Source organism: Cyprinus carpio, chromosome A14, assembly GCF_018340385.1.
Source record: "Cyprinus carpio isolate SPL01 chromosome A14, ASM1834038v1, whole genome shotgun sequence".
Lineage (NCBI taxonomy): Eukaryota > Metazoa > Chordata > Actinopteri > Cypriniformes > Cyprinidae > Cyprinus > Cyprinus carpio.
Genome location: NC_056585.1, coordinates 5,212,594 through 5,238,982, shown reverse-complemented (window position 1 = coordinate 5,238,982; position 26,389 = coordinate 5,212,594). Strand labels below are relative to the sequence as shown.

General features: G+C 39.3%; 1 protein-coding gene across 1 annotated transcript; it reads left to right on the top strand.

The window, feature by feature from the left end:
* Nucleotides 1-1,193: 1,193 nt before the first annotated feature.
* Nucleotides 1,194-24,716, top strand: LOC109056858. The gene is made up of 13 exons (XM_042769743.1): nt 1,194-1,608; nt 2,757-4,307; nt 6,065-6,203; nt 6,428-6,534; nt 15,896-16,075; nt 16,349-16,438; nt 17,931-18,125; nt 20,719-20,898; nt 21,153-21,385; nt 22,135-22,264; nt 22,608-22,739; nt 24,300-24,543; nt 24,673-24,716. The coding sequence occupies exons 2-13, from the start codon at nt 2,829-2,831 to the stop codon at nt 24,705-24,707; spliced, it is 3,144 nt and encodes a 1,047-aa protein (XP_042625677.1). The 5' UTR covers nt 1,194-1,608; nt 2,757-2,828; the 3' UTR covers nt 24,708-24,716.
* Nucleotides 24,717-26,389: the final 1,673 nt, after the last annotated feature.

The following is a 26,389-nucleotide window of genomic DNA, read 5'->3' as shown; positions in this document are numbered from 1 at the left end:
TGCTGTAGAAACCTATTAATAGTCTTTGGTTTACTGACATTAGAACCTCATATGTGTCACACAATGCCACATGAAATAAATAGACTGATTAGAGCAATGGCATTCAGCTGAAGTTTAAAGAGGTCCCATCTATAAATGTTCTTCCCAGCCAAAGTCCAAACAAGCCCTGTATGTCCTTATGAAAATAAGTAATGTGCATGTCAGGACAATTCAAATTCTGTCAAGTTGAAAGCCATGATAACTGTCAGCAAGCTAGAGCAAGAATGAATATATACCTTCACAAAGAAGAAAGATTAAGTATTTTACTTGTTTCATTTCTACTATTTGTAGCACTTAAAGGGTCTTTTAACTTTGTCATTATATAATTACTGGTGAAACCGTTCGAGGTCTAGCTGCTGTTGTTGTACTCGGGAACTGTGTCACAGGAAACTAAGGAAGAGGGCAATTGTTCTACAAGATAAAAAGTGACGACATCTCATGAGGTGCTTTCTGAATAACTGTTAGAAATGCAGATTATTCTGAACAAACATCAGCGTGTTAGCAGAGTAAACGTCCTTTAATTTTGAGTTAAACACTGATAACTCTCCCTCTGTCTCGCCCGCTTCCCCTTATCAGTGTTTTCTTTCTTTCTTTTTTCCCCCAGCTCATAAAAGTTTAGTCTTGCCCTTGGTTTTAAAAAACAAAACGAAAAGGAGGGTTTTCTTCTCCAGGATGTGCATTGTGACAGAAATGGATAGCAGGAAAGCCGCCTGCTCGTGCACAGGAAGTGGACTGAATGTGAGGCGCTTGGAAAATGTTTTATGGTCTTTTATAATCGTTAAGAAGAAAGGTTGATACCGATAAAAAGCCTTTGAATGTATGGTGTGTATGTTGGATACGTATACGGAGCGCCAGTGACATGTTTTAGTGGATGTTTTGGCCATATCATGTTGACAAACTGGAGTGTACTGACTCACAAGGGGAAAGAAAACCCAATTGTCTTTCCCTCACAATGGCGCAGCACAGACAGAAGGGAAAGAGTGTACGGCGCAGATATTTACATGCTGTCAGCCAGGCTTCCTGTCTTTGTCAAGCTTAAAGCACTTGTGTAAGATCCTCTCTTTCCTGTGTAGAGCAGGAAAATGCCATGTGATTACAGTAGTACCAAAACAGGACAAAAAGGAAGTGTTTAAAATAGGCCCTCAAACTTTGACCCTAGGTTTTGTGTATTGTGTCCATTTACTATGTAGATCACGACACTGGCCACAGCACTGACTAACATGTTCGGTTTGAAGTCATTTCCAGTTATCATTGGATTGTAAATGTAAAACTGACTGAGCCAGCTGAATAGCACGCTCCATTTGGAGCGTCAGTCTTTGTAGTTGCAGTGGAAGAGTGGCAGAAATAACTGGATCGTGACTTCAGACTTAATGAGAGGAACTGGGCGTGTGTGTATGTGGCGTCTGCTCGGTCTCTGTGGGGCATCAGGCTGAGAAAACCCTTGACCGCTCCAGAAGAATGCTGTGGATTAACAACCGGACAAATCATTATATCGGAAAACCATTGCTGATGTTAAAGGATTCACACAGAATGTTTTCTGGTCTTTTATGAGAGGAATACACTACTTCGGTAAGTTTTTTTTCTTTCTTTCTTTCTTCTAAATACATTCTCTTATCAAGGATGAGAACTTCCTGATGTGTGGGTTCATAACTTCCTGACTTTTTTTTTTTTTTTTTTTTTTTTTTAAGTGCATTCAGATCATGTAGAACTGTGACAATTCTAACAGGATTAGAGTTTGGAATCACACTTTATGTTGGCTGTAATTTCTTGTAAGTTCATATAGTTTATATTTATATTCATAAGCTGCATTTATTTGATCAAAAGTACAGTCAAAAACTGTAATTTTTTTTTTAAATTAGTGTCAGAATTTTAAAGTAAATTTTAAATTTGCTCTTTAATGAAGTGTGGAAACTGCGATACAGTGTGTTTTTTTTTAGGACTCTTTGATGAACGGAAAGTTTGAAGAACAGCATTTATTTGAAATAGAAATGTAATATTGTAACATTAAACTATAAAAATAATTTAAATGTGTCCTTGATGAATTAAAGTATCAATTTCTTTCCAAAAAAATTTCTTACTCACCACAAACATTTGAATGGCCTAAAAATGTGTGTGTGTGTGTGTGTGTGTGTGTGTGTGTGTCAGAAATTGTGTGTGTGTGTGTGTGTGTGTGTGTGTGTGTGTGTGTGCGTGCGTGCGTGCGTGTGTGTGTGTGTGTGTGTGTTTAATTAAGCTACATAGTTGTCTGTAACTATCAGTCTATGATTAGAGATTCAGATTTGTAAGCCAAAGGTCACGGGTTCGAGTCTCAGGTCCGGCAGGGATTGTAGGTGGGGGGGGGGGATGAATGACCGGCGCTCTCAGAAGATGGTGCCATCATGTGGGTGAAACCCTCAATACCACGACTGAAGAGAGACCCCTGAGCAAGAACCGAACCCCCAAGTGTGTGTGTGTTCACTACTCACTGCTGTGTTTATGCACTTGGATGGGTTAAATACAGAGCACAAATTCTTAGTATGGGACGCCACACGTCACTTTCACATTTAATAAATTATAATTAAATGTGAAAGTGAAAAAAAAAGTATTATTGTTTGTCTTTAAGTATGAGTCTATTAAACAGGAGACATGACTGAATGTCTTCTGAATGTAAAATGTTAAAAATAGATTTACAGTAGACACATTAATCTCCCATAGAGCATGGTTTTGTTTTATCGCAGGTTTTCTCAATGAGGATAAAAATGATGCTTCCTGAGCTGGACACCTGACATCTTGTCTGAAAATGCGAGAGGATGGATAGCACAACCAGCCCCGCGTCAGAGTCTGGTCTTTCCAATGGATTCGTCAATTGTGTGTTCAACGTTTCAGTTGACGAAGAGAGCAAAGCTGAGATCTCATGGATTCCAGAATGCAATTCCTCAGACTCCATTATTCCCGGTCAGACGCTCAGAAGAGAAAAACAGGAACCGGTGCGGCGCTCCAGGACGGCGGCCATCTGGAGGATCCTGCAGCGCCGCAAGACCCCCTCGGGCCTGGACAGACGCCCTCACTCCGTCATCCTCCCCGGTGAAGCGTCCTTCCTCAAACTGTCCATCACTAACAAAGTCAGGTCCTTCACGAAACTAAAGTCCCCGTCTGTATTTAAAGGGAAAGCTGGTAAGACTTCTGATGCCAAATCCAGCATTGACCTTAAAGACGAGGCCGATGATGTGTACATGTGCAAGGACTCTCCTTCTTCAGACTTCAAGCATGTGTTTAGGAATAAAGCCAAGAGACATTCGTTTGCAGGACACACTGCAGACTTCTACTGTTCGTTTGAGGACATCGCCCCCGCTGGAACCCCAGACAACGTCCAGCAGGAGACCAAAGACACCGTTAGCAACCAAAACGGGTGTAAATTCTCAGAAAGAGTCGTTTATACGAAGAAATCTCACCCCAGCTTCTCAAACTGCAACAATTCATCTGCGACGGAGCAGGAAGACTGCTGTGCGAAGCAAAGCCTCAAGATACCTCAAAGAAGTCGCTGGTCCAAGAGGGGGGACGTTTTGAATTACTTGAGAAGAATTTCCCTCAAAGGAAAAGGAAATCAGACGTTGGGAGAGAGTAGTTTTGAGTCGATGAATGCCCTGGACAAAACCATTGATTCTGACTACGGCTCGGTCAACTTTGAACTGGTCAAGGATTTGAACTCTGCACCTGAACAAACAGGGATTGATGGCAAAAGCAGCCACTTTCGAGGCCTTCTCAGATTTTTCAACACTGTGGCTGAGACTGCAATGAAATGGAGAAACTCGTCCCGCTCGTTCTCCCCCCCTGAAGGCCAGCAGTCGCCTCCCGGATTGAGAAAGACGCAGGAGTCTGGAGAACTCGTGCCTTTGACAGTCAGGAGTGAGGAGAAAGCTAAAACCTCAGTTCAAGGTAAACCCACGTTATCTTCTGACACGAGCAAGGCGGTCTCGTCTGTCAGTGCTGCGGTGGATTGCTCTCCTCCTGTGGTGCTGAAGGCCTGGAGAACATGCCCAGACTCTCCCAGAGATAACAGCTCCCTGTGTAATAACTCGGATGAATCGCAGTCCCAGCTCAGCTCTACTCACATCTCTCTAGCCACCATCGAGAGCCACCCCAGATCTGAAGAGACAGAGCCACCAAAAGAGACACAATCTGACTGTGAAAACTCCATCCCACATCACTTATCTAGCAAAACTGCTGATGAAAACCAAGATATCTGCACAGCAAGGAAAACAATGAACTGCCCGGAGGACATATTTAAGGTAATATAAGATGACTTGAATGACGACTTTTTGAGCAATGCAGAGTTGTTTCAACATTAATCATTAAATCAACAAGAAATGACACTCAAAACCCATATTATTTCAGTAATGTGCATATTTCCAGGTGAAACGGAATGAAAATATATCACAGGACTTTGATGGCTGATAGCTCTCTGTGTCAGGTAGATGGACAGTGGTTGACAAAATAAGAAGGATTGGCATGATCAGGAAAAAAAAACACAAACAATCATCCAGGAATGTGTATTAAGAAAGTAAACAGAAAGTTTCTCTTTGATTTCATGTTGACTTTAACATTATTGATTTATTATTCAGAGTTTATCTCCATCTCTAATCAAAAACAAATCTAATCAAAATCTTCAGGATTACTTGAAAACTACAAGCTGGTGTGTTTCATTAATGATGGAGTTAAACTGCGGAAGACAGTGGCCCTGAAGGAACGGAGCTGCCCATCTATGATGTAGAGCATGTGTAAAAATTAAGAAAATTAAGAATGTGTTAGAATTAGGCTGAATTAGAAGGGCAGTTTGGTCTGTGTCTGTTTAAATAGTTCTGGTGTAGTGGCCACTCATGCAACGTAAGCAATGAAATAAAGTACGTCTGAGTCAACGAGGAGGAGGGAAGTTGGTGAGGGAAGGGCATAGAAAAGTGGACCGCAGCCTAGAAATACATGGTGTTCCTCCGGGAACAGGGTTGAAAACACTGCCTTAATGAAAACACAATATAGTGATGGTGTTATATTCAGAACGGAGAGTCTATTTACATTAACTCCGCCCAGCATTGTGTGGTTAAGCCAGACGGAAAAAAAAACCATCCTACATCACTCTTCTCCATTTTCCCTTTATATATAGTTTATTTTAAATAAAAGAAAAGAAAACATTTGAAAAATGAAAATAAAGTGTCTAACTTGTATTTAATAGGGGTATAAACTATAAAGTGTTTTAACAGGTATTTCATAGGAAGTGACGTCCTCACACTGATCCCATGAACACATGCACGCGCTGCTGCTGCTGTTCTTCTTGTTGTACATCTGATGTATTAACAACCCTTCACATGACGAATGATAAGAAGACACATCAAGTCTGATCTGACTATTCAGAATGGCATGCATTAACCAAAAATCTAATTTTAATCTAATTTCAAACCACCTCCTGAGGACATTTAATGTTTACCATTCAAATAAATAAATAATAAACTTATTATTATTTATTTTTTTTAATTGAAATTGAAATTGAATTAATCATCTTTTCATTGATGTATGGTTTGTTAGGAGGATAATATTTGAAAGATACAATTATTTGAAAATCTGGAATCTGAGGGAGCAAAAAAATCTAAATATTGAGAAAATCATCTTTAAAGGTGTTAAAATCAAGTTCTTAGCAATGCATATTACTTATCAAAAATTAAGTTTTGATATATTTACGGTAGGAAATTTACTAAATATCTTCATGGAACATGATCTTTACTTAATATCCTAATGATTTTTGGCATAAAAGAAAAATCAATCATTTTGACCCATACAATGTATTTTTGGCTACTGCTAGAAATATACCTGTGCTACTTATGACTGCTTTCGTGCTCCAGAGACACATATATACAGTATGTGTGTGTGTATGTGTGACTAACCCAACTCCACTATTGACCCCAATCCAGTACTGTAGGAGATTCTTTGGATGCAGTAGGATGTGAAATGTTGTGAATCGTTCTAAGGTTACCTGACTTAATGCAGTGATTTTCAGAGCCTCTCGCGGCCCCCAGGCCAGTCTCCTGCAGATCCTCCTCTCAAAGCTCTGCTCCAGCGGTGTCGCTCTCTGCCGCTGCCCACCACGCTGTCTGCACTGGAGCCCATTGCCCTGACACACGTGCTCACTCCTCCAGGTACAGTGCAAGCCAAAACCATATCTGAATGGTTATTCATATGCAGACATCCAGTACAGCACATGCTGTAGCTGATCACCATTCAACAGCATATCACAGTTTAGAGCTAGCTTTATACTCCCAGGTTTCTCTGATAGTCCTGGTTACCGTGTCATGTTGTGGCATGAATTGTTTTATCATTTCAAATGGAGCTCTTCGGCTCATTCTAGCGATCTGTCCTGCAGCTAAGACCATGACTAAATCAGTCGTTCTCCGCATGAGGAACAGCAGCACAGGATCCAACAGACGCAAGCTGTATAGACCAGGATCAGGACCATTGCATGTCAACATGGTGAGTGATCCGGCCTCTGTCCCGAGACCTCATCTGCCCGTGGAATAATTAATAATGTTACTGTGTGAATGGTGTGAATAATTAATTAACAACTGTAAAACAACTGAGTTACTGTTAAAGCGTTAGCTCACCGCAAAATAAATCATCATCATTTACTGAAAAACCCATGAGATTATCATTCATGTTTAAACACAAATTAATATATTTTTAATGAAACTTGAGAGGTTTCTGTCCCCCACTGAAGTAAACAACCAAAACTTTGATGCTTCAAAAATGTCATTAATATTTTATACATAAATATAATAAATCCATATGAATTTATCAGAATCTTCTGAAAGTGATCTGACACTGTTTAAAAAGTGAAAACTGTTGAACATGTTTTTCACTTCAACATAATAGTTTAGATCACTAGAAGTTCTTGAAAGGTAACACTTGAGAAATTAATGATGCATTTTATGCAAAGTTTCAAAGTAATTTGCTCACATCTTGCTCACATTTAAACATTGTGATATGTAATTAATTGTTAATACTATTTATAACTGGTCATACAGTAGTTAGTTATTAGTTCTAAATGCGTCTCATTCAGTAATTATTGGTTTATGATGCGTCTCGCTCTTTCACAATATAGACCCAAAAACAAAATACCCCAAAAATAATATAAAAATCTCATCAAAAAACTCCAGAATAATATTTTTCTTTTTCTTTTTGTAGCTCTTTTTGTTAAAACTACAGATCATACTTTCATTTTTGTCTCCTGCTCACAGATCGAACCCAGTGTATTCTGAGTGTTGAACCACGTCCCTCTTTCACTGTTTTCTCTAGTCATGTAGCACCAGTTAAAAAAGAAACAAATAAAAATCTACTGCCAAATTTTATTACAAACCCATCTTGGCAGTGCTTCCACTGTGCTGCTATGAAATCAGCTGTGTACGTAACCTTGAGAACGCAAGAGTGGGCAGAGATATGATAGTGTCGATAACCTGGAGATAATGCATTATGGAGAATCACATCATATAGAAAGATATAAGTTCCCAGACTAGTCAAAAGGGCATTTACTGGCATAATATTTAAAGAAACTGGTATACTATGTAAGCTTTAATGAGTTGGCAAGCGTAATGTAGCTGCTTGTGATATTGTGCATTTTTATTCATAAAATAAAATTCAAAACTTTTCATCTCTTGCACACTAGATGTGAGTGTGGTGGAGTAGTGTCTGGTGCTGGCATCTGTCTCATTCCTAGCAGCAGATGCGTTTAACTTTTGAATGAAGGGCTGATGAAGCTGCTGAGTGTTGGTTTAGTGATGAGCTCAGATGCTGTCAGCTTAAAGGGTTAGTTCACCCAAAAATAAAAATTAGGTTACGTTTTACTCACACCCGAGGCATCCTAGGTGTATATGACTTTCTTCTTTCAGACGAATCCAGTTGGAGTTATATAAAAAAATTGTCTTTGATCTTTCAAGCACTATCATTGCAGTCAGCGGGTGTTGCATTGCTTCAGTCCAAAAGACATGAAATAAAAAGCGCCCTTCCATAAAAAAAAGTGTCTCACACGCAGTGGCGGCGTTTCACAACACCATAGGGTATGGGGGGGGGGGGGGGGGTCGGTGGTAGTATTGGGTGTTGATATATAAAACAATCCAAAAATTTAAGAATTAAACAACGCTGTCGTCAGCGTTGGTATTGTATCAGACATTATATGAAAATTAAGCTCAAATGGAGTTAACAAGGTTTTTGACCAGTCAGTGACGGAGCTGTAACTGTTATCTGATGCATAAAACACTTCACAACAATCTCAAATCAACCACTAAAGCATATATAACGTTTATTGTAGCTATGGATGCTTAGTTTTTCTTGTAGTTTAATACACTTTGCCAAAATCTCAAATGAAGCGCTTATGCACAGGATATTTAAAACGTACAAAATTAGCCTAAGTTATATTGGCTAGATGGCAAATAACCTACTTCTTCCCCGCTCTTCAAACACACGAAAACATTAGCCTTTACAGACATATATAGTGTTTGAGTAAAGAACACGCTGTACTATTCAAACATCAGTTATTTATTTACCCTTGCATTGGTAAAAGCGTCGACCTCCTCCAGGCTGTGCGCAGCGCGTCAGTCTGAATACAAGCAGAGAGAATTAACAACCAAAGATCTTAATAATCCAAACTTGCAACCACTTTTTAATGTAAAACTCTTTTTAATAAATAACTTCTCAATATAAATTATTGGATCAATATACATTAATTCAATTCTTTTGTTATTATGTTTTGAATATGGATATTTTTCTTACAAAAATACATCAGTTCACTAAAGGAGGACTTTGTTCATCCTCCCGAGCCATGTGAGACAATTTTTTTTATTGAAGGGCGCTTTTTATTTCACTTCTTTTGGACTGAAGCAATGCAACACCTGCTGACTGCAATGATAGCGCTTGAAAGATCAAAGACAATTTTTAATATAACTCCGACTGGATTCGTCTGAAAGAAGAAAGTCATACACATCTAGGATGCCTCGGGGGTGAGTCAAACACAGCCTAATTTTCATCTTTCAAGACTTTGATACTTCACTTGACGAATACTCTCAACAATGCAATTTGTGAAAAAAAAAAAATACTTTTCTTTTGTTACATAACAGCTTGTTTAATAACATTTTATACAAAATTAGACACTAATTTAATTAATTGGTACCATAAAATGTCATATATTTATCACTATTTAACCACATTGATGCACATGCATTTAGAGTTGTGTTAATCTGTTATTGTTTAATTGTTTCACTTCATTTTGTGTTCCTTCGGAAACTTTAGAAACTCACAGACTCAGTAAGACCAGACTTACAATTAAGAAGACTGTGTCAAGTCACAATAATGATGTGATTATAATGTTTGATATCGACAAACAGTTAATGGTGATTAAATTGCAGTGGCAGGTGCATAATGTATCACCATTGGCTTTCAAATTCATGAAAATATGCATAATTCATGATCAATTGCAATTAGCACAGATTATGTTTGCAAGACGGCACACTAGCAGACGTTCCAAGGCAAGAGTTCATCGCTCTGTTTGTGGATGTGGAACTATCCCTTGACCCAGTGTTGTTGAGGAATATATTATTCATGCTGATGATGGGTTGTTATTGAGGAGAATCAGACTCATCAGATGTTCAACAGCGCATTCGTTTGTCGCCCACCAGTGCTGCAGCTATGTGAGGGATTTTCTGGCTATTTAACAGAGTGTCGTATAGGAACAGGAACATTTTCTCATTCTCATTTGGATGCTGGATAGAGCTGATGATCACTGAGCTCAATATTCAACATTTCATCTAAACTGGTCAACTTTCTCCAAAGAAATTTTATGAGAAACATTTGAGCTAAAGATACTTAATGTGACAGGCCTGAACACTCCAAGATGCGAGAAGACATTCAGCTTCTTTTATCATGGTTTCTGTTTCCTTGGCAGTATCTTCTACTATAGAGCAATGGTGGGGGGACTTAAAGGTGAAGTGAGCAGCTGGGTGCCGTTACGCACAAGCTCTCACGACAGGAAGTGTCATTGTTTTTCTATGTTCGTCAACATTTTGTCCCGTCTGCTGTTGTTTCCTCAAAATGTATGTCTACATGACTAAAGGCCCGTTCACACCAAGAGCGTTAACTTTAAATATAACTATATTAGTGTCCACAACGACGTATGATATGGTTCTGTTTCTGCAGTTTTGTCGTCGGCCGTTTTAAATGCTCGAGCTCTTTAAAGTCAGGTGGGTTTGTCATTATTATTTTATTTGTGGTGTGGACTTCTCTGTTCTCGTAGAATTTTAACAGTGATTAAAAACAGTCAGATAGATAGATAGACAGATAGATAGATAGATAGACTCAGATTGCCCAAGCTTGCATTGCAAAACAAGCGTGTGTAAGTAAAAAAGCACGAGACGCATCATTCCTCTCCCCAAAAAACAATTAATACTGAGATTTTCAGTTTGATCTCACATTGGTTTAAAGTTCAATCTGTCTATAAAGTGGCAGTCTTATAGAGACACTGTTGTGTGTGTGTCAGTGTGCAGCTCTGAAATCATACATCATGCTGACAAACTTTGGCTTTGTATTCATGAAACTATTTGGATCAGTTTGAATTTCAGATGTGACCTTTGTTGTGTAAATGTCAGGATGTGTGGAACCGAGCCGTATGGGAATCTCAGTGTCAGCGTTATGTAACCATCTGCTCTGCATCTCAAGAGAAAAGCTCTCTCAATGCATCATACTTCAGATATTTCATTAGAATAATCTCAAGACACAAATGATTGTTTGCCTTCTGCCATATTGTGTGAATATACACATTCATCTGGCTGATAGGTATAGTTTTGTTTAAAGAAGTAAGATCATGTATAAACAGCAGCTGATGCAGGTTTTTTGGACTATTTCTCGTCTGTGAACATCAGTTTATAAACCCCCCAGTATTCAAGTGGAAGGGCTAGAAATCTGTTGTGAATCATTGTTACCTGAAATTGGAGTATTGCATACATTTATACTGTAGTTCAAAAATGATTATGAATCATAAAATGTATAGTACACAAACAACCTTTTTTTCTGAGCAAATTAGTGTGAATATATAATATATTTATAGGGCAAAGTAATATTATTTTTCTTTCTTTAATTTAGACCTTGTACTATGCAAAGTGTGAGTTGGTTTGGACTCAAAACATGAAGTGTGCAGAGCTTAACTAACTTCCCCGCAGTGAGTGAAAGCACACTGAAAGTACTGATGGAGTACAGCAGGGATGATGGCTTTCTCTGGACAAAACCCAGAAACGAGTTTGCATTTAGCACTTCTGGACCCACTGTTGCAAAGTCAGTGGGGTTTTGGTTAAATGCCTGAAATAAGGTCTGTGGTGAACACAAGAGACTACATTCTACAACATACATGTACATCAGCAAACCCCTTGTGATGTTTTTACTTATCTTGAAAATGGCGGTTGCTAACATGTGTCTAAATAGAAAATGAAAAAAAAAAAAAAAAGGAAGGAAACCGGGGTGATGTGATCTTCCGGGTTGTCCTTCAAAACTGGGTCATCACTGCAGTGCTCTATTATACCATTCCTGACTGAGTGGATTTATCCTGCGATAATTCACCAAACAATGGTAGATGTGACCACACCTTCATTCTGGTGGCCATGTGTACAACATAATAAAATTATGAGACATTAAGATATTCAATGATAAAAAAAAGGTGTATGTTGATTATGAGATACTACATTTTTAAGTAGGAGAAAGTAGGCTAATCGAGAAGAAAATCTTACATTCTGGCCTGGATGTTGTTGAGTTCCTATAATTTCTTCTTGTGAAATTGTTTTGCACGTGGATGATTTTGAACGGCTTGGCTTCATCGTTAGTTCATTCTAGTCAAATATGAGCCAGATGTGAATGACACATTGTGTGTTAGGTCTTCTATAGTAGAGTCGGGATGTTTGTTAATGTTAATGACGGTGTTTCCATGGTGAGGCTGTGAATATGATGTTCTGACGACAAAAGATGCCGATGAAGACGATGGAGAGGATGAGGCATATTTATGCGTGCCTTGTCTCACATTTCACAGAGCTGCATCTCGAAACCTAGTGGGCTGCCTAGCAACACAGCATCACCGGACATCACAGGTGCGCGCCGCAGCTCAGCCCAAGTGTGCAGTCTAGGCAGGCAGCGCGCTAGGTGTTGAGGTGTGTGTAAGCTCTCGCATGCGTGTCTGAGCAGCTGGATGCAGGATCACTGCGCTGATCGCAGGCTTGACAGAAGCATCGCGAATCTCGCAGCACTGCAGCATGACCTTGGACGTGCAAACGGTGGCGGTGTTCACTGTGATCGCCATTCTGCTGCTGGTCAACGTGATTCTGATCTTCTTCATGGGCTCCAGCTAAAGGATCTTCAGCATGACTGACGCACAGTCCAACAGGCGCGAAGATCTGTGATTGTTTCTCGTCCTGGAAACATCTGTTCGTATCTGTGATTCTGCTCTTTACTGCGGCGGATATGGTAAAATATACCTTACACCTGCGTTGTGAAGTGTGTGCGTGTGTGTGTTCTTCACCGTCATCATTCAGTCCCATTGCGTTATATAAGCTGATCTTAAGAATTATTCCAAGGCGATTTGAATACATATCATGACGTGTTCTATAGAAGTAGTGTTTGTATTGTGCGAATTATTCATAAACGTCCAATGCTGGTGAATTAATATTCATGGCCAATGCTCTGAAAACATAAAATGTAATACGACTAGAATTGTGCTGGATTCTGAACTGCATTCAAAACAGTCTGATAAGATATTTAAGAATGTAAAATGATAAAAAATACTAGTCTTCTGGTGAATCTGCAAAGCTTATTTTAGATCAGAGTCCTTACAAAATATTATGAGGCAAAATTACAATCAAAAGATCATGTGTATGTATATATATTATGGTTGGATGTCATTTTGTATTTAGAGAAAGGCAAATTCAGAGTATCTGTTAAAGTCATATGTTTGATCAGAGCTGTGATCACGTGTCTGTCGGCACACATGGTGTGGCAAGCTGAGAATTGTTAATGTCCACATCATTTCTGTGAAAATCTGTGCTTGGGCTTATTAAGAGTCTGGACGGCTGATTCTCAGACTTATGCTTCAAACGGCACATCATATGTTTGAGATGTGGAGGAGGATGCTTGTATCGATGTGTGTGTATGTGTAACCTGTCTCTGATTGGCCCTCGCGCTCAGGACTCAAGTCTGTTACGTAATATCTCTCTGCTGGCTCTTCAGTGACGATGCTGGTATTCAGGCTAATGTAATACTCACAGCAAATTTCTACCCATTAAAACAATCCCCCATCTCCAATGTTCATCTTGCTCACATATAGTTCCTTATTTTAATTCTGATTTGATGTTAATGCAAGATTTTCCTGAAGAAGTTGACTTTAGTCAGCTTTAGTATTATTTAGTATAGTATTTTAGGCATATTTCTTCCTAAAAGATAAGAAAGTCCCTTGAATCTGATAATTAGTAGCGCACATTGATGTGAAATGGCAAATAGATGACGTGTTTCTCCTTCTTCTTTTGATTTTTGACATCTTTGCATTTTCATACGCACTTGGTGCTGATCGATGCTTTCTGCTTTCTGTGTGCAGAAACACGAGGGGAACAGCGGTCGATTATATAACAATAATTTCACTACATTCGCAGAACCCTGGGACTCTGTAATGAGAGATGATTTTCAAGGTGTCTTAACATTATGATCTGGGCACTGAGTTATTCCATATTTGTAATGATTTATGTTCACAGAACAGTCGGAAAGTGCTCGAGAGGATATTTATTGGCACTAATCATCCAAACAATTATGATGATATGTAGCCTTCTCAAAATATGAAGCCATTGGATCGCAGAAGTGCTTGTCAGCTTGTGATGTCTGCAGTCTCAGCCCAGGGAAAGCTTGTGGCGTTTGCTGTTGGAGTCTGAGTGCTGAACCTGTGGCTGCCACCATCGACAAACACGCTGACGGCACCCATTCACGCATGCTGAAGGTGACACTCTCAGAGGAGCATGTACAAACAGACAGTCAGGAAGCCTTCTGCTTAGTGTTTCGCTGTTTGTGTCACACAAGTGGCATGATTGGGGAAAGACATCAGATTTCATCTGGAGAGATCTTGACAGACTCAAGATAGAGGCCTAGGCTCCAGGTTTCTCCTATATGCCACAGCCACCTTAGGCTTTCATTCTCTTTATGAAGCACTACACCAAGTAAAAAAAAGACTTGGAAATGGTTTGATGAGGTGGTGAGAATGGTGAGGGCCGGCCACACTATACTTTTCCTTCCCCTGACTTCCACTCATATGCATGTGTACTGAGAGACAGGAAACACGAGCTCAGGTGAATTTCACTGCGTCCCAAAGTTCAAATTTGGAGAACAAACTCTGATCTGTGAATTCGGATTACATGATCACGTGACCTATAGAAGATCGAACACAAAATTTAGATCTGTAGGATTGCAGTGAAGTACATATTTAAAATTATGCACACCATAATACGTATAAATCGTAAGTCTTTAAATATTTTGCATGCTCAAAGTCTAGTGTGACCGAGGTTTTCATAAGAATTACCTGCTTCGTTACATGCCACAGAGGACTAGAAACGGTTGCATTGCGTGACTATAAATAAGCCTGTGAATCACTGCAGGAACACGTGCTTGAGGCTCGTTTTGGTTCTTATGGTTCTTTGTTTGATTAAATGACATTTATAGTCACAGGGCCTGTGGAAAACAAATAAATCAATAAAATGTATTGAAATACAGTGATTTCAGAAGGAGCCTGTTCATCTGGTCCTGTCAGTCATTTAATAGGAGTTTATAAGCAAGCACACACACTTTTCAGTGACAAACTCCTCCAGCATCCCTCCTCCTCCTCCTCCAACCGTATCCCAGTTTCTGTTTCTCTAATCCCTGCGAAGATGATCAAAGACAGCAGTTCTCAGTTAGCACCCTGGGTCTCGCAAAACACTGGGTATAAACAGTATGATTTTAGCTGTCTTTTTCTTTTCTTCTTTTATTTGTGTATAGCTATTTATTGCAGCAGTGTTGCCTGCCCTTATCTGCTAACGCGAGGCTTGTGCTGCAAAAACACGCTGAAAATAGAAACCTCTGACACAACGGGAGTAGATGGAAATATAGTGCTGTGGAATCAACACCTTTCATGATTAGTTATTTGCATGATGAATTGAATCAAGTGTTTAAATAAGGAAGACAGTGCTGTGGGTCACCACGAATGATATCTTTAGCTGCACACTGCACTCACAGTACACCTTTGTGCTTCATCTACTTCTGAAGAGTGCATATTATATACCTTAAAGGTGCACTACGCAGATTCCTTTTCTTGGTTTATTCTCTATTGCGTTTCTGGGCTGCAGCCTTTCCCAGTAGGTGTGTCGTCTGTGTCTGAAGCTCAGGCTTATTGACTGCTTTCCGTAACTCGACAGATTATTAGCCATTGTAAGCATGATTTTATGATGACACGTAATTATTGTTTATTAGCGAGCCAGACTGAAGATGGGTAACTCAATTGCAAATTACAGCCAGTCATCTAGTTATAAGTACAGTATAACTGTTTGTTTATATGCACAAGCAATGCAGTTGATGTTAAAATGAATCTCTGTAGGGTACAGGTGCAGGACTAGAATTAAGGGGACTCTCTCTCTCTCTGTGTTTGCTTGAGCATCAGCACTGGCTCAGCCTGTGGCACGAGTCAGATGTTTTCTGACCAATGGCAGACGTGTAACCAATGGTAGTGTGTTTCAAACATGTAGTGTGTGTGACAGCATGACCGCTTCTCCATCAGGCTCATCGTGTTTTTCTACAGTTGATCAGCGGCGGTTCGGTGGTCAGCGCAGAGGCAGTATGGGATCACGTGACAATGGCCGAGAGGGAGCTGGCCTTCAAGGCGGGAGACGTCATCAAAGTCCTGGACGCCTCCAATAAAGACTGGTGGTGGGGTCAGATGGATGACGAGGAGGGCTGGTTCCCCGCCAGCTTCGTGAGGGTACGTTTCAGCCACCTCTATGATGAACTCTCTCATCTCATCTAATCAGCTCCTAGATCTTATCATTGAATTGTGATGCGGCTCAAGGTCTCAGGTGAAGAGACGAGGTCTTGGACACTGATCCTGATTAGATGCGTCCGTCTGGATTTCAGAAAGAACGCGGCCCGTGTTGAATCAGTGTTGCCAAGCCACTTCCATCTCACTGTTCCATTTCTATTCTTCCACAGCAAGAGTACATTAAAACCAAGTGTATTTCTGTCATTCTTTCCAAAGGTCGATCCCCACTCTCCTCAACCTTACACAAAACCAGTTTTCTATATCAACCCTATAGCAACTCCAAGGTTCCATAACACAACAGCAAAGGTGCGTTCCCAGCTCCTCAAATCTCATCAAGTGCTGCTTCAAAACAGCCGTCTCACAAAGCATTTTAACGCATCCAACTGAAATCACGCTCCTAGTGCGCTTCATAGCTTTTCAAATAGATGCGCATCCGATATGTTTCTTCATTACATGCGCTGCTTTGGATGCGTTTTGTAACAGCCTCCAAATGTTGAAATAGATGTTAGTAGTAGTATCTGCTTTGCATCCAGAACCATCTTCTCGTTTTCGCCAGGCAACATCCCATTTTGTGTTTGCATCTCTGTAGATGCCTAGATTTGTATTCGCAATGAGTGTCTATGATCATTCTAGATGGAATTTCAAAGCTGTTGGTCTGTATTACGCTGCCGTTTGATCAGCGAACGTGGTTTAATCGCTCAAGCAAGTGTTCCTGACGGGAAAGAGTTCTGGTAGGCCATGTTGGTGACTTATGAATGGAGAATCACTGAGAGTGAACTTTTATGTCCTCACTTGACCCCATGTGTTAAGACCAGACCCTACAAAACCCAGGCCGAGTCTAGACGCTCAATACTCAAACACACATCAAATATCCATAAAATGTTTTTATTTGTTTTTTCTCTCCATCATTCATTTAAAATTCATTTATTTTCAATGTTTCCAATTGGTTACCAAAAACATAAATCTTTTTACATTGCCTTTTTATTTTTCACCATTTTTATGTTTTTTCCTGCTGTTTCACAGTTTTTTTAACCTCTTTGAGCTAACAAATAAAAATTCCATACGCGTTTTTTTTTATTTACTCTGTAACATTACCAACATTACTTTTAAAAAAAGTTAAATTATTTTTTATGTTTCATTATTTTTCTGTTTATTCAGTGTGTTTAAAGTGTGTTTAAAAACAAAATGGAAGACTTCACCCTTTTCCATAACATAGGCCTACACAGTGCATGGGATGTACAAAACCGCAAAATTTCCTGGGACTGACCCGCCATGGAAACAACCCAGAAGACATTATCTCATGTAACATTCAAGAGTGTGATTCTTTATTTCCCAAAATTGTGATTTCGATGTAAATGGATTTATGCCACCATTAGATTTCTGTTCCCCATTAAAACATGAAAAGTCCATTTGAACTGCATACATGTCACTACAGAAGCATCTCCGGTGCCACCTTGCAGCATAATGCAGTCTTGTCTCAAACCATAAGCTGAAACCCAGACCAAGGGCAGATTTTTTTGGTCTTCTAACAAAGAACATGAGAGCAAGACTCCAGCTCATCACACATTTGGAATAAGAAGTGTCCCTCAAATGGTTAAAGATCAACTATCTCCAATGGAATTCTGTAGAGAAATTACTTAGTATTTTCATAGCTATGGAATCTTTAATGGCATGGACTTCTCAGTCAAACAACTGTCTGTCTATCTTTACCCCAGTGAGAATCAGGGCCCAAACCTGTTCCACTTCGCAAAACTCACAGCTTGGAGATATAATGTGTCTCTCTGCCTTTTCCTGTTAGCTCTGGGTTAATCAGGATCGCGCAGAATCAGCTGAGGGTGCCAGCGATGTGCAGAATGGTCACACCGACCCCAGCAACGGCTGCCTGTGCATCGGCCAACCACTGCAGAACCGAGACCAGATGAGGGCCAACGTCATCAACGAGATCATGAGCACTGAGCGCCACTACATCAAACACCTGAAGGACATCTGTGAGGTACTGCTGACAGTATCAGATGATTGTGATTGGTGCCCTCTTGGTTCCATGGAGAGTTTAAAGGGACAGTTGAGCAAAAAAAACTAAATTCATGCCATCATTGCCATTATCACCCATGTCCAGTCCACCTGAGAGATTTCTGTACATCCACGCAAATCGTTTACTCTTCAAAAAGATCACAAAGACACCATAAAATAAATACAAAATAAATAAAATATTTAAAACAAACTTCCACTAAAAGAATAAAAGCTTTAAATGATAAACAGATTAAAATAAACATTTTAATTCACATAAACATTGATCAGTGCATATACATATATAAAATATGGTAAACAAACTGTAACTGCCTGACACTCAGAATAAACTTCATTGGTTTTCACTTGTTAAAGGATTAGTTCACTTCCAGAATAGAAATTTCCTGATAATTTACTCACCTCAATGTCATCCAAGATGCTTACGTCTATGTGTCAGTCGAAAAGAAATTAAGGTTTTAGAGGAAAACATTCCAGGATTTTTCCTTCATATAATGGACTTCGTTGAAGGTCAAAATTAGCTACTCTGGTTAAGAAAGGTAGGGTAGGGCAAAAAACTCAATCTCATTTTCTCCTTCAACTTCACAGTCGTTCAGCATCATTGTTTTACCTTTTTTTTTTTTTTTTTTTTTTGGAAAGGACATTTGACTTTGACTTTTACCGCTTTGTCGGTGATTCCGTCTACGTCACATGTTACCTTTCCAACACGACTGCTTAATGTGTCGAGAAAAAGTCCAGCTAGTGCAAGACCAGCATTTGTGCTTAAAAATGTATAAACTATAATTTTTTAAAGAAAATTACCTTATCTTTTTGTTAGATAAGACCCATATTGCCCAGCTGGGATCATGTACAGTCCTTTGAAACTGCACTAAAAACTGCAATTTGGACGTTCAGCCTGTTGGGTCCCATTGAAGTCCACATGGAAAAAAACCCTGGAATGTTTCCTCAATTTTCTTTTCAACTGAAGAAAGAAAGACATGAACATCTTGGATGACATGGGGATGAATAAATTATAAGGAAATTTTTATTCTGGAAGTGTACTAATCCTTTAAGCAAGCATTATTAAAGTTTTGTTTACCATATTTGATGAGCTGTTCAATTTTCTTTCCACACACAGCTTTGTAAATTAAAGTGAGAGGTTTAAAATCAATGTGCGACTGAAGAGGCAGCCAATGCAGACTATAAAGGGTGCCTGTGATATGCTGACGAGATGGCATATAAGTGAGCATGTGCTGCTGAATTCTGGATATATTGTAGCCATTTGAGAGATATAGCAGGTAGACCAACAAATAATGCAATAATCGATCCTGGAAGTAACAAATGCGTGAACAGGCCTTTCAGCATCAGGCATGAGGAAAGGCCTAATTCTAGTAATGTTTCTAAGTTGATGGTATGTAGATTTTGTGATGCTTTTAATATATGAATCTAATGTCAGATGGGCATCGAAAATCACACCTATTTTAATAGCACAATTAAAAAAAACTATGGCACAAACAAAATTTTATTTCCTGCAAACACCTCTGTCTTTAAACCAAGTTCAATTTAAAAAAATTATGGCTCATCCACATTTTTATTTCCTGCAAACACTCAAAGAATTTTAGAGTTGACATTGATAATGGACTTAAAACTGATCTAAATCTGAGTGTCATCAGCATAAAAGTGTTACCCTAAGCCAAAGTTCATAATAATTTAACCCAAAGGAAGCACATAAATGCTAAATAATTAAGGGCCCAAAACAGATCCCTGAGGAACATCATGACAGACCTATCTAATGTCCTATTTGTTGTTTCCCAAGACAATCAATTGGGAATGATCAGTAAGGTAGGATTTAAACCATTTAAGCACAGTCAGCTGAGACATGCAGGACATTCAAAATGCGAACCAAGGCTGTCTTTGTACTGTGTCCCTTTCTAATCTCAGATTGGAAAGGCTTAAAAAACTTGTTGAATAATAAATGTGTGAATGAAGTTGTGTCGTAACGAGAAAGGACAGATTTGAAATACCTGTAATTTGATAGATCAAACTTACCACATCCAGGCTTTTTAAGGACTGGTGTAATAGCTGCAACCTTAAGGGCTTCCGGAACAAAACCAGTAGTAAGGGAGGTGTTCACAATGTTCAAAATGAGGGGACTTATTGATAGCAAACACTCCTTAAGAACAACTGTCGGGATAGGGTCAAGAGTACAAATCTGTCTTAAAAATCATGTTGGAGTTTGCAGCACTATTTAAGTGAAAAGTCTAAATAAAATCAGTTTATCTTATAAAGTGACCGTGTCTCTTCAGAAGTCTTTGATTAAATTACTCAAGGATTTCTTTGGCAATGTTTTCATTAACTTTTTGAATGTTTAATTCAATGGACTTTCAATGGGGGACTCGATTTCCTTTGTTAAGCAATGTCTGGAATCAAAATTATTCATGCAGATTACTTGCATGCTGTTATTTGACATGGTTGCAGTCATGCAGTGCACAGTGTCTGAAGAAGAATGAGTGTCAGAAAACTGTTGGTCTGTGGTGGACATCGCTTGCAGCATACTAAACTGAAGGAGTTTCTGTCTGTAGGGCTACTTGAGGCAGTGTCGAAAGAGGATTGACATGTTCAATGATGACCAGCTAAAAGTGATTTTTGGAAACATCGAGGATATCTACAGATTTCAAATGGGATTTGTGCGGGACTTGGAGAAACAGTACAACATTGAGGAACCACATCTTAGTGAAATTGGTCCATGTTTTCTGGAACATGTGAGTACATTGCCTCATGACTTGGCATTAACATAATCTACTACTTATTTCAAATTATAGACATTTTTAGCTGTACCTACAAGCTCCTTCATAATAAATCTAGAAAATTTCAAGTGCATAATGGTTGCATGGGTACTGACATGTATCAGCTATTCAGACTTTTAAACTAATTCCTGAAAATCTTCAAATTAAATGCATTTTTTAAGTTTTCAAGTTTGCTTCAGTTCTGACCTTAATGACTGTCTGCCATACAGCAAGACGGTTTCTGGATCTATTCAGAGTACTGCAACAACCACCTGGATGCCTGCATGGAGCTCTCCAAGCTGATGAAAGATGGCCGCTATCAGCACTTCTTCGAAGCCTGTCGCCTCCTCCAGCAGATGATTGATATCGCCATTGATGGCTTCCTCCTCACCCCTGTGCAGAAGATCTGCAAATATCCACTACAGCTGGCCGAGTTACTGAAGTACACAGGACAGGATCATAGGTAACTCACCCACACACATGCAAAAAATACACTGTCTAGTAGGGGATGGAATCACAGGTTTCCTCACGATACGATACACAGTACATGGATAACGATACCAATCATATCACAATACAGCAATTCTGCGATAATCATATAGCTAGACAATCCTAGACGAAATCTGTCTAACTATGAAAATGAAATGCCCGTGAAAAGCTTAAGTGCAGGTTTTCTCGCTTTATTCAAGTCCAAAACTGCTGAAGATTGCTGCAAAAATTCTGATTGCAAAATTCTGCTGCAAAAATGAAAATTCTGTTATTATTTCCTCACTCTAAAGTAGTTTTAAACCTGAATGAGTTTCTTTCTTGTGCACAAAAAGCTCCAACTTGCCTCAATACATCTGCGTGGAAGATTAGGGTTGATTATTGGTGTTGGATTAGGGTTGGAGCTAAACAGAGTAAGTGAACCCTTTAATGTAGTAACTTTAGGTCCTCCTTTAGCAGCAAAATCCTATACCCATCATTGTGCATTTTTGCAAAAAAAAAAAAAAAACCTTTGACAATACATAAATAATTAATTTTACTTACAGTCTCATCTTCTAATAGTGAAAATATTAACAGCCTTCCTTGTCAATGCTCACTCACTGCAATACAGTTTTGAATGCATGCGTCAAAATGTTTTAGTCAGATTGTTTGTCTGTAATTGTGACCACATTTTATGTATTTAATTATAGTCTGTGGGTGTTCTGTGTTTTTTTTTTTTTCTCACAGTGATTACCGCTATGTGGCAGCAGCGCTCGCTGTCATGAGGAACGTCACGCAGCAAATCAACGAGCGCAAAAGAAGACTGGAGAACATTGACAAGATCGCTCAGTGGCAGGCCTCGGTGCTGGACTGGGAGGTGTGTTTGAATAATAATTGTGGATTGCATGAAGTTATGTACAGTTAGCGGCTCACATTCAGTCACACACACTTTGTTCTCAGATGTCACTGTGCATCTGGACAAGAGAGATCTTTACAGTCACGTTTATTCTTGAGTCCCCCACATCGTGCCTCATATTTGTTAGCATCCTTGATTCTTTTCTACTGATGATTCTTTTTGTTTGTTTAATAATTCAGCTTTTAAATAACTGTTTTATTTCTTTAAAAGATGAATTCTTAAAAAAAATGCATTAATACAATCTTTAGGCTGCTGCCAGTCCTAGTTTGTCTGCCTTGACTCCAGACTATTTCGTTCACATTAGGGTGATGATATTCTGGACAGAAGTTCGGAGCTGATCTACACGGGTGAGATGTCGTGGATCTATCAGCCGTATGGCCGGAGTCAGCAGAGAGTCTTCTTCCTCTTCGATCATCAGCTGGTCCTGTGCAAAAAGGTACATGATCTTTATGAAATATTTTGTATTTCCTTAAAAAGGGTAATAGATGGTCAGCATAAAGATGTAATAAATAAATAAAAGTATAAACACTGATCATAAAAATACTCTCAGACCTATATTAAAGTGCCCCTATTATGCCTTTATGAAAATTGCATTTTTTTATTATTCTTATTTTACTTTTTTTTTATGAAATCAAAACTAAGACTGTCAAAAAATGTAAATAAATCAAAATAAATATTAAAAAAATTTGCATTACACATTTACTTACAATCACGCTGTTCCATACCCATATGCAATAAGAAGTGCATTTACACTAAACTTCAAAAACATTCATTCCATTCAAAAAAACACACACTTTAATTCTATGCAGCTGCCATAATCTTCACAAAAACACAATGACATCATAAAAACATTAGTACAACAACAATACTAATATTGAACTATAAGCATTGCTTTATTCTATGCAGCTGCCATAAGAGTTCTGGTCAGAGGAGAACTGGCCCCCCCCGACTGAGCCTGGTTTCTCCCAAGGTTTTTTCTCCATTCGGTCACCGATGGAGTTTTGGTTCCTTGCCGCTGTCGCCTCTGGCTTGCTTAGTTGGGGACACTTCATTTACAGCGATATCGTTGACTTGATTGCAAATTATTGCACAGATACTATTTAAACTGAACTGAGCTGCATGATGACATCACTGAATTCAATGATGAATGATTGCATTATTGACACACTGTTTTCCTATTAATGTTGTTCAGTTGCTTTGACGCAATCTTTTTTGTTTAAAGCGCAATATAAAAAAGATGACTTGACTTGACTTGACTTTATTCTATGCAGCTGCCATATCAAGTTTATGGTTGAAAAAAAAAAGAAAAAAAAAAAGCACAGACAACATAAAAATAAATGAAGACTAACAAATCATAAAAAAACGTGGACGCACCAGCAGGCATTACTTACTGCTGACTTACAGATGCATAAAGATATAAAATTGCAGGAAATGTTTAATTCATGGTCTGCAGAGGCTTTCGGAGAGATCGAGCATTTTCAGTTGATCCGGATGGGAGCGGAGCTATGCACTCACACATGGAATTGTGGGATTGAGAGCGGATCAGAGAAATGAGCTGACAGCAGTCGAGAGCGTCCAAAAGAAATGCTCAACTCCATTCAGATGTGGTGTGGGTGGAAGCTAATCGCTGTGAGGCACAGACAGCGGCGTCTCTTTCAAAATCTGCCAGTTGTGCTGGCACACATCATATTGTTTAAATATTACTATATTTCATTCAGATTACAAATAGAGTTTGGATGCTTTCATTGTGACGAGTGTATGTGCATGATCTATGGTTGTTTTACTTTTTACAATTTAATGCCAGTGTATTTTCTAGATCCATGCAATCCACTGTCACTCTTTTTTGCATTAATGTGAAGCTCGGCTCCCATAGGAATGAACTGAAAGTGCCTGCTCACTGTTAGTCTGTATTTATTCCAGTTACACATACAGTAGTCATGTCCCAAAGATGAGTGTGATTCTGAGGTCATGAATGAGCCTCTGCATCTCTTCTCAGGACCTGATCCGCCGGGACATTCTGTACTACAAAGGGCGCATTGACATGGATCGCTATACGGTGAGAGATGCTATTGATGGACGGGACGACGACTTTAATGTCAGCGTGAAAAATGCATTCAAGCTGCACAACAGAGACAGCGAGGAGCTCCATGTCTTCCTGGCCAAGAAGCCGGAGGAGAAGATCCGCTGGCTGAGGGCTTTCCACGAGGAGCGGAGGATGGTTCAGGAGGATGAAAAAATCGGTAAACTGCCATAAATTCTCATGCGTTTATTATATTTATCATTGCATATGTTCTTAACGGCACCAGAACACAGTGCTTTTTCTGTGACCCTCCATCATATCTTCTGCTTCTGCTGCTGGTCTTGTTTAGGTTTTGAGATTTCTGAATATCAGAAACGACAGTGACCCATCACAAAGCGTAAAAACACAAAACAGAAACAACAAACAACAAACAGGTTAAATCAAAATTCAACCATTTTATCAACTTTACCACCCGACTTCTCACTTACTCCATTAATCCAGTGATACACAGTAGACAGAGTGAGCGTAGTCTCCTTGGGCTGATTGTTCGGGGCGTAAGTGAACTACAGGATTGTGACGATAGGTCGACTGAAGTAATAGTAATGAAATACTTTTTTAAAAGTTCTTTCTCAATTCTGTTCACCTTTCAAATGAAGACATAAAAGCCCTTAAAGTGTTTGATGTACTTTGTCTTAATCACAACAATAAAACATAACTCAATCAATAACATCTTAACACTATAAAAAAATAAACACAATGCTATTTAAAACTAAATAATACTATTATAGTTTTTTTAATAAAAAACTAATAAAATATCTTAAAGGGGTCATGACATGGGGTTTGTTTATTTTATTATTATGGTCCCCTAGGTGCAATTATAGTATTACTATAGTTTTTTTTAAAAAAAAACTTTTAAAATGTAGTGAATTATCGGACATTTTCCCACCCTGTTTCTCATCCTTTGATTCAAACAGTCTGTTTTTGGGTTGTTTTCCCTTTAAGAGTTCAGTGTTAAACCCCGCTGTTATGATTGGCTAATGACAGTGCCTATGGATCAATTATTAACACCCCCCCAGCCAGAACATTGCGGATTGAGCGTAACTGTTTAGTAGCGGGTGATTCCATGTACGATGTCGCGTTTTCATTGGTCAGTCGTTGAAGCCTATTTCTGATTGGTTTTGCCGTTTTGACAGCGTTTATGCCAAGAGCAAAGAGAAAGACATCGAAGAGAAGAGTACTGGCCATGAGCGAACGCACGGGACACAGTCTAAGCACATACACGCTTACTTTAAGCAAAGAGGAGAGATTCGCGATTGCACTGAACACGGTTTAAGTGCAGGCTGACTCTCTGAGCGAGCCCAGAGAAAATTCTTACAAGAGCAACGTGTATCTGAGAGCGCGCGCCCCAGTTCCCGCGCGCGAGCAGAGAGATTCGCGCGCTCGCACATTATATTAATGTACTTTGGCGCTACAATAATGCGCTCTCGACATTTGACAGGGAAATAACGCCATACTGCGTGGCATTGTAGTTTTCCTGTACACAGACCCACTCGCTGTCCGTCGACTGAACACTTGTGAGGCGTGCGGCGCGACAACGATACGAAATGAGCGTAGTTGTCTTGTGCTGGAGGCGGTCATATGCAAATGATTGGAACGTCACTTCGCACCGTGACGTCACTTCTTACCATGGATCCAGAACGGAAGTCGACCGGAAGTTGAAGTCGGCCGCGTGCCGCCATCAATCAGGGGGCAAGGAAGTCGACCGGAAGTTGAAGTCGGCCGCGTGCCGCCATCTTGTAGCAGAAAACTTCACTTGCGTTAGCATCCCATTGACTCCCATTCATTTTTACGTCACTTTGACAGCGAATAACTTTACATCTGAGGCGTTTAAAGACTCCATTTGTCCATTATTTATTTCTAAAGATGCACGACAATGTATAAAGGGCTCCATTACCTTCTATGTTACATAATGGCCCCGTAGAAACAGTTTTTGTAAAAATAGGCTAACGATTGTGTCATAAACTCGACTCTCTGTCGCACAGTAGAGAAATTACCGTACAGACAGG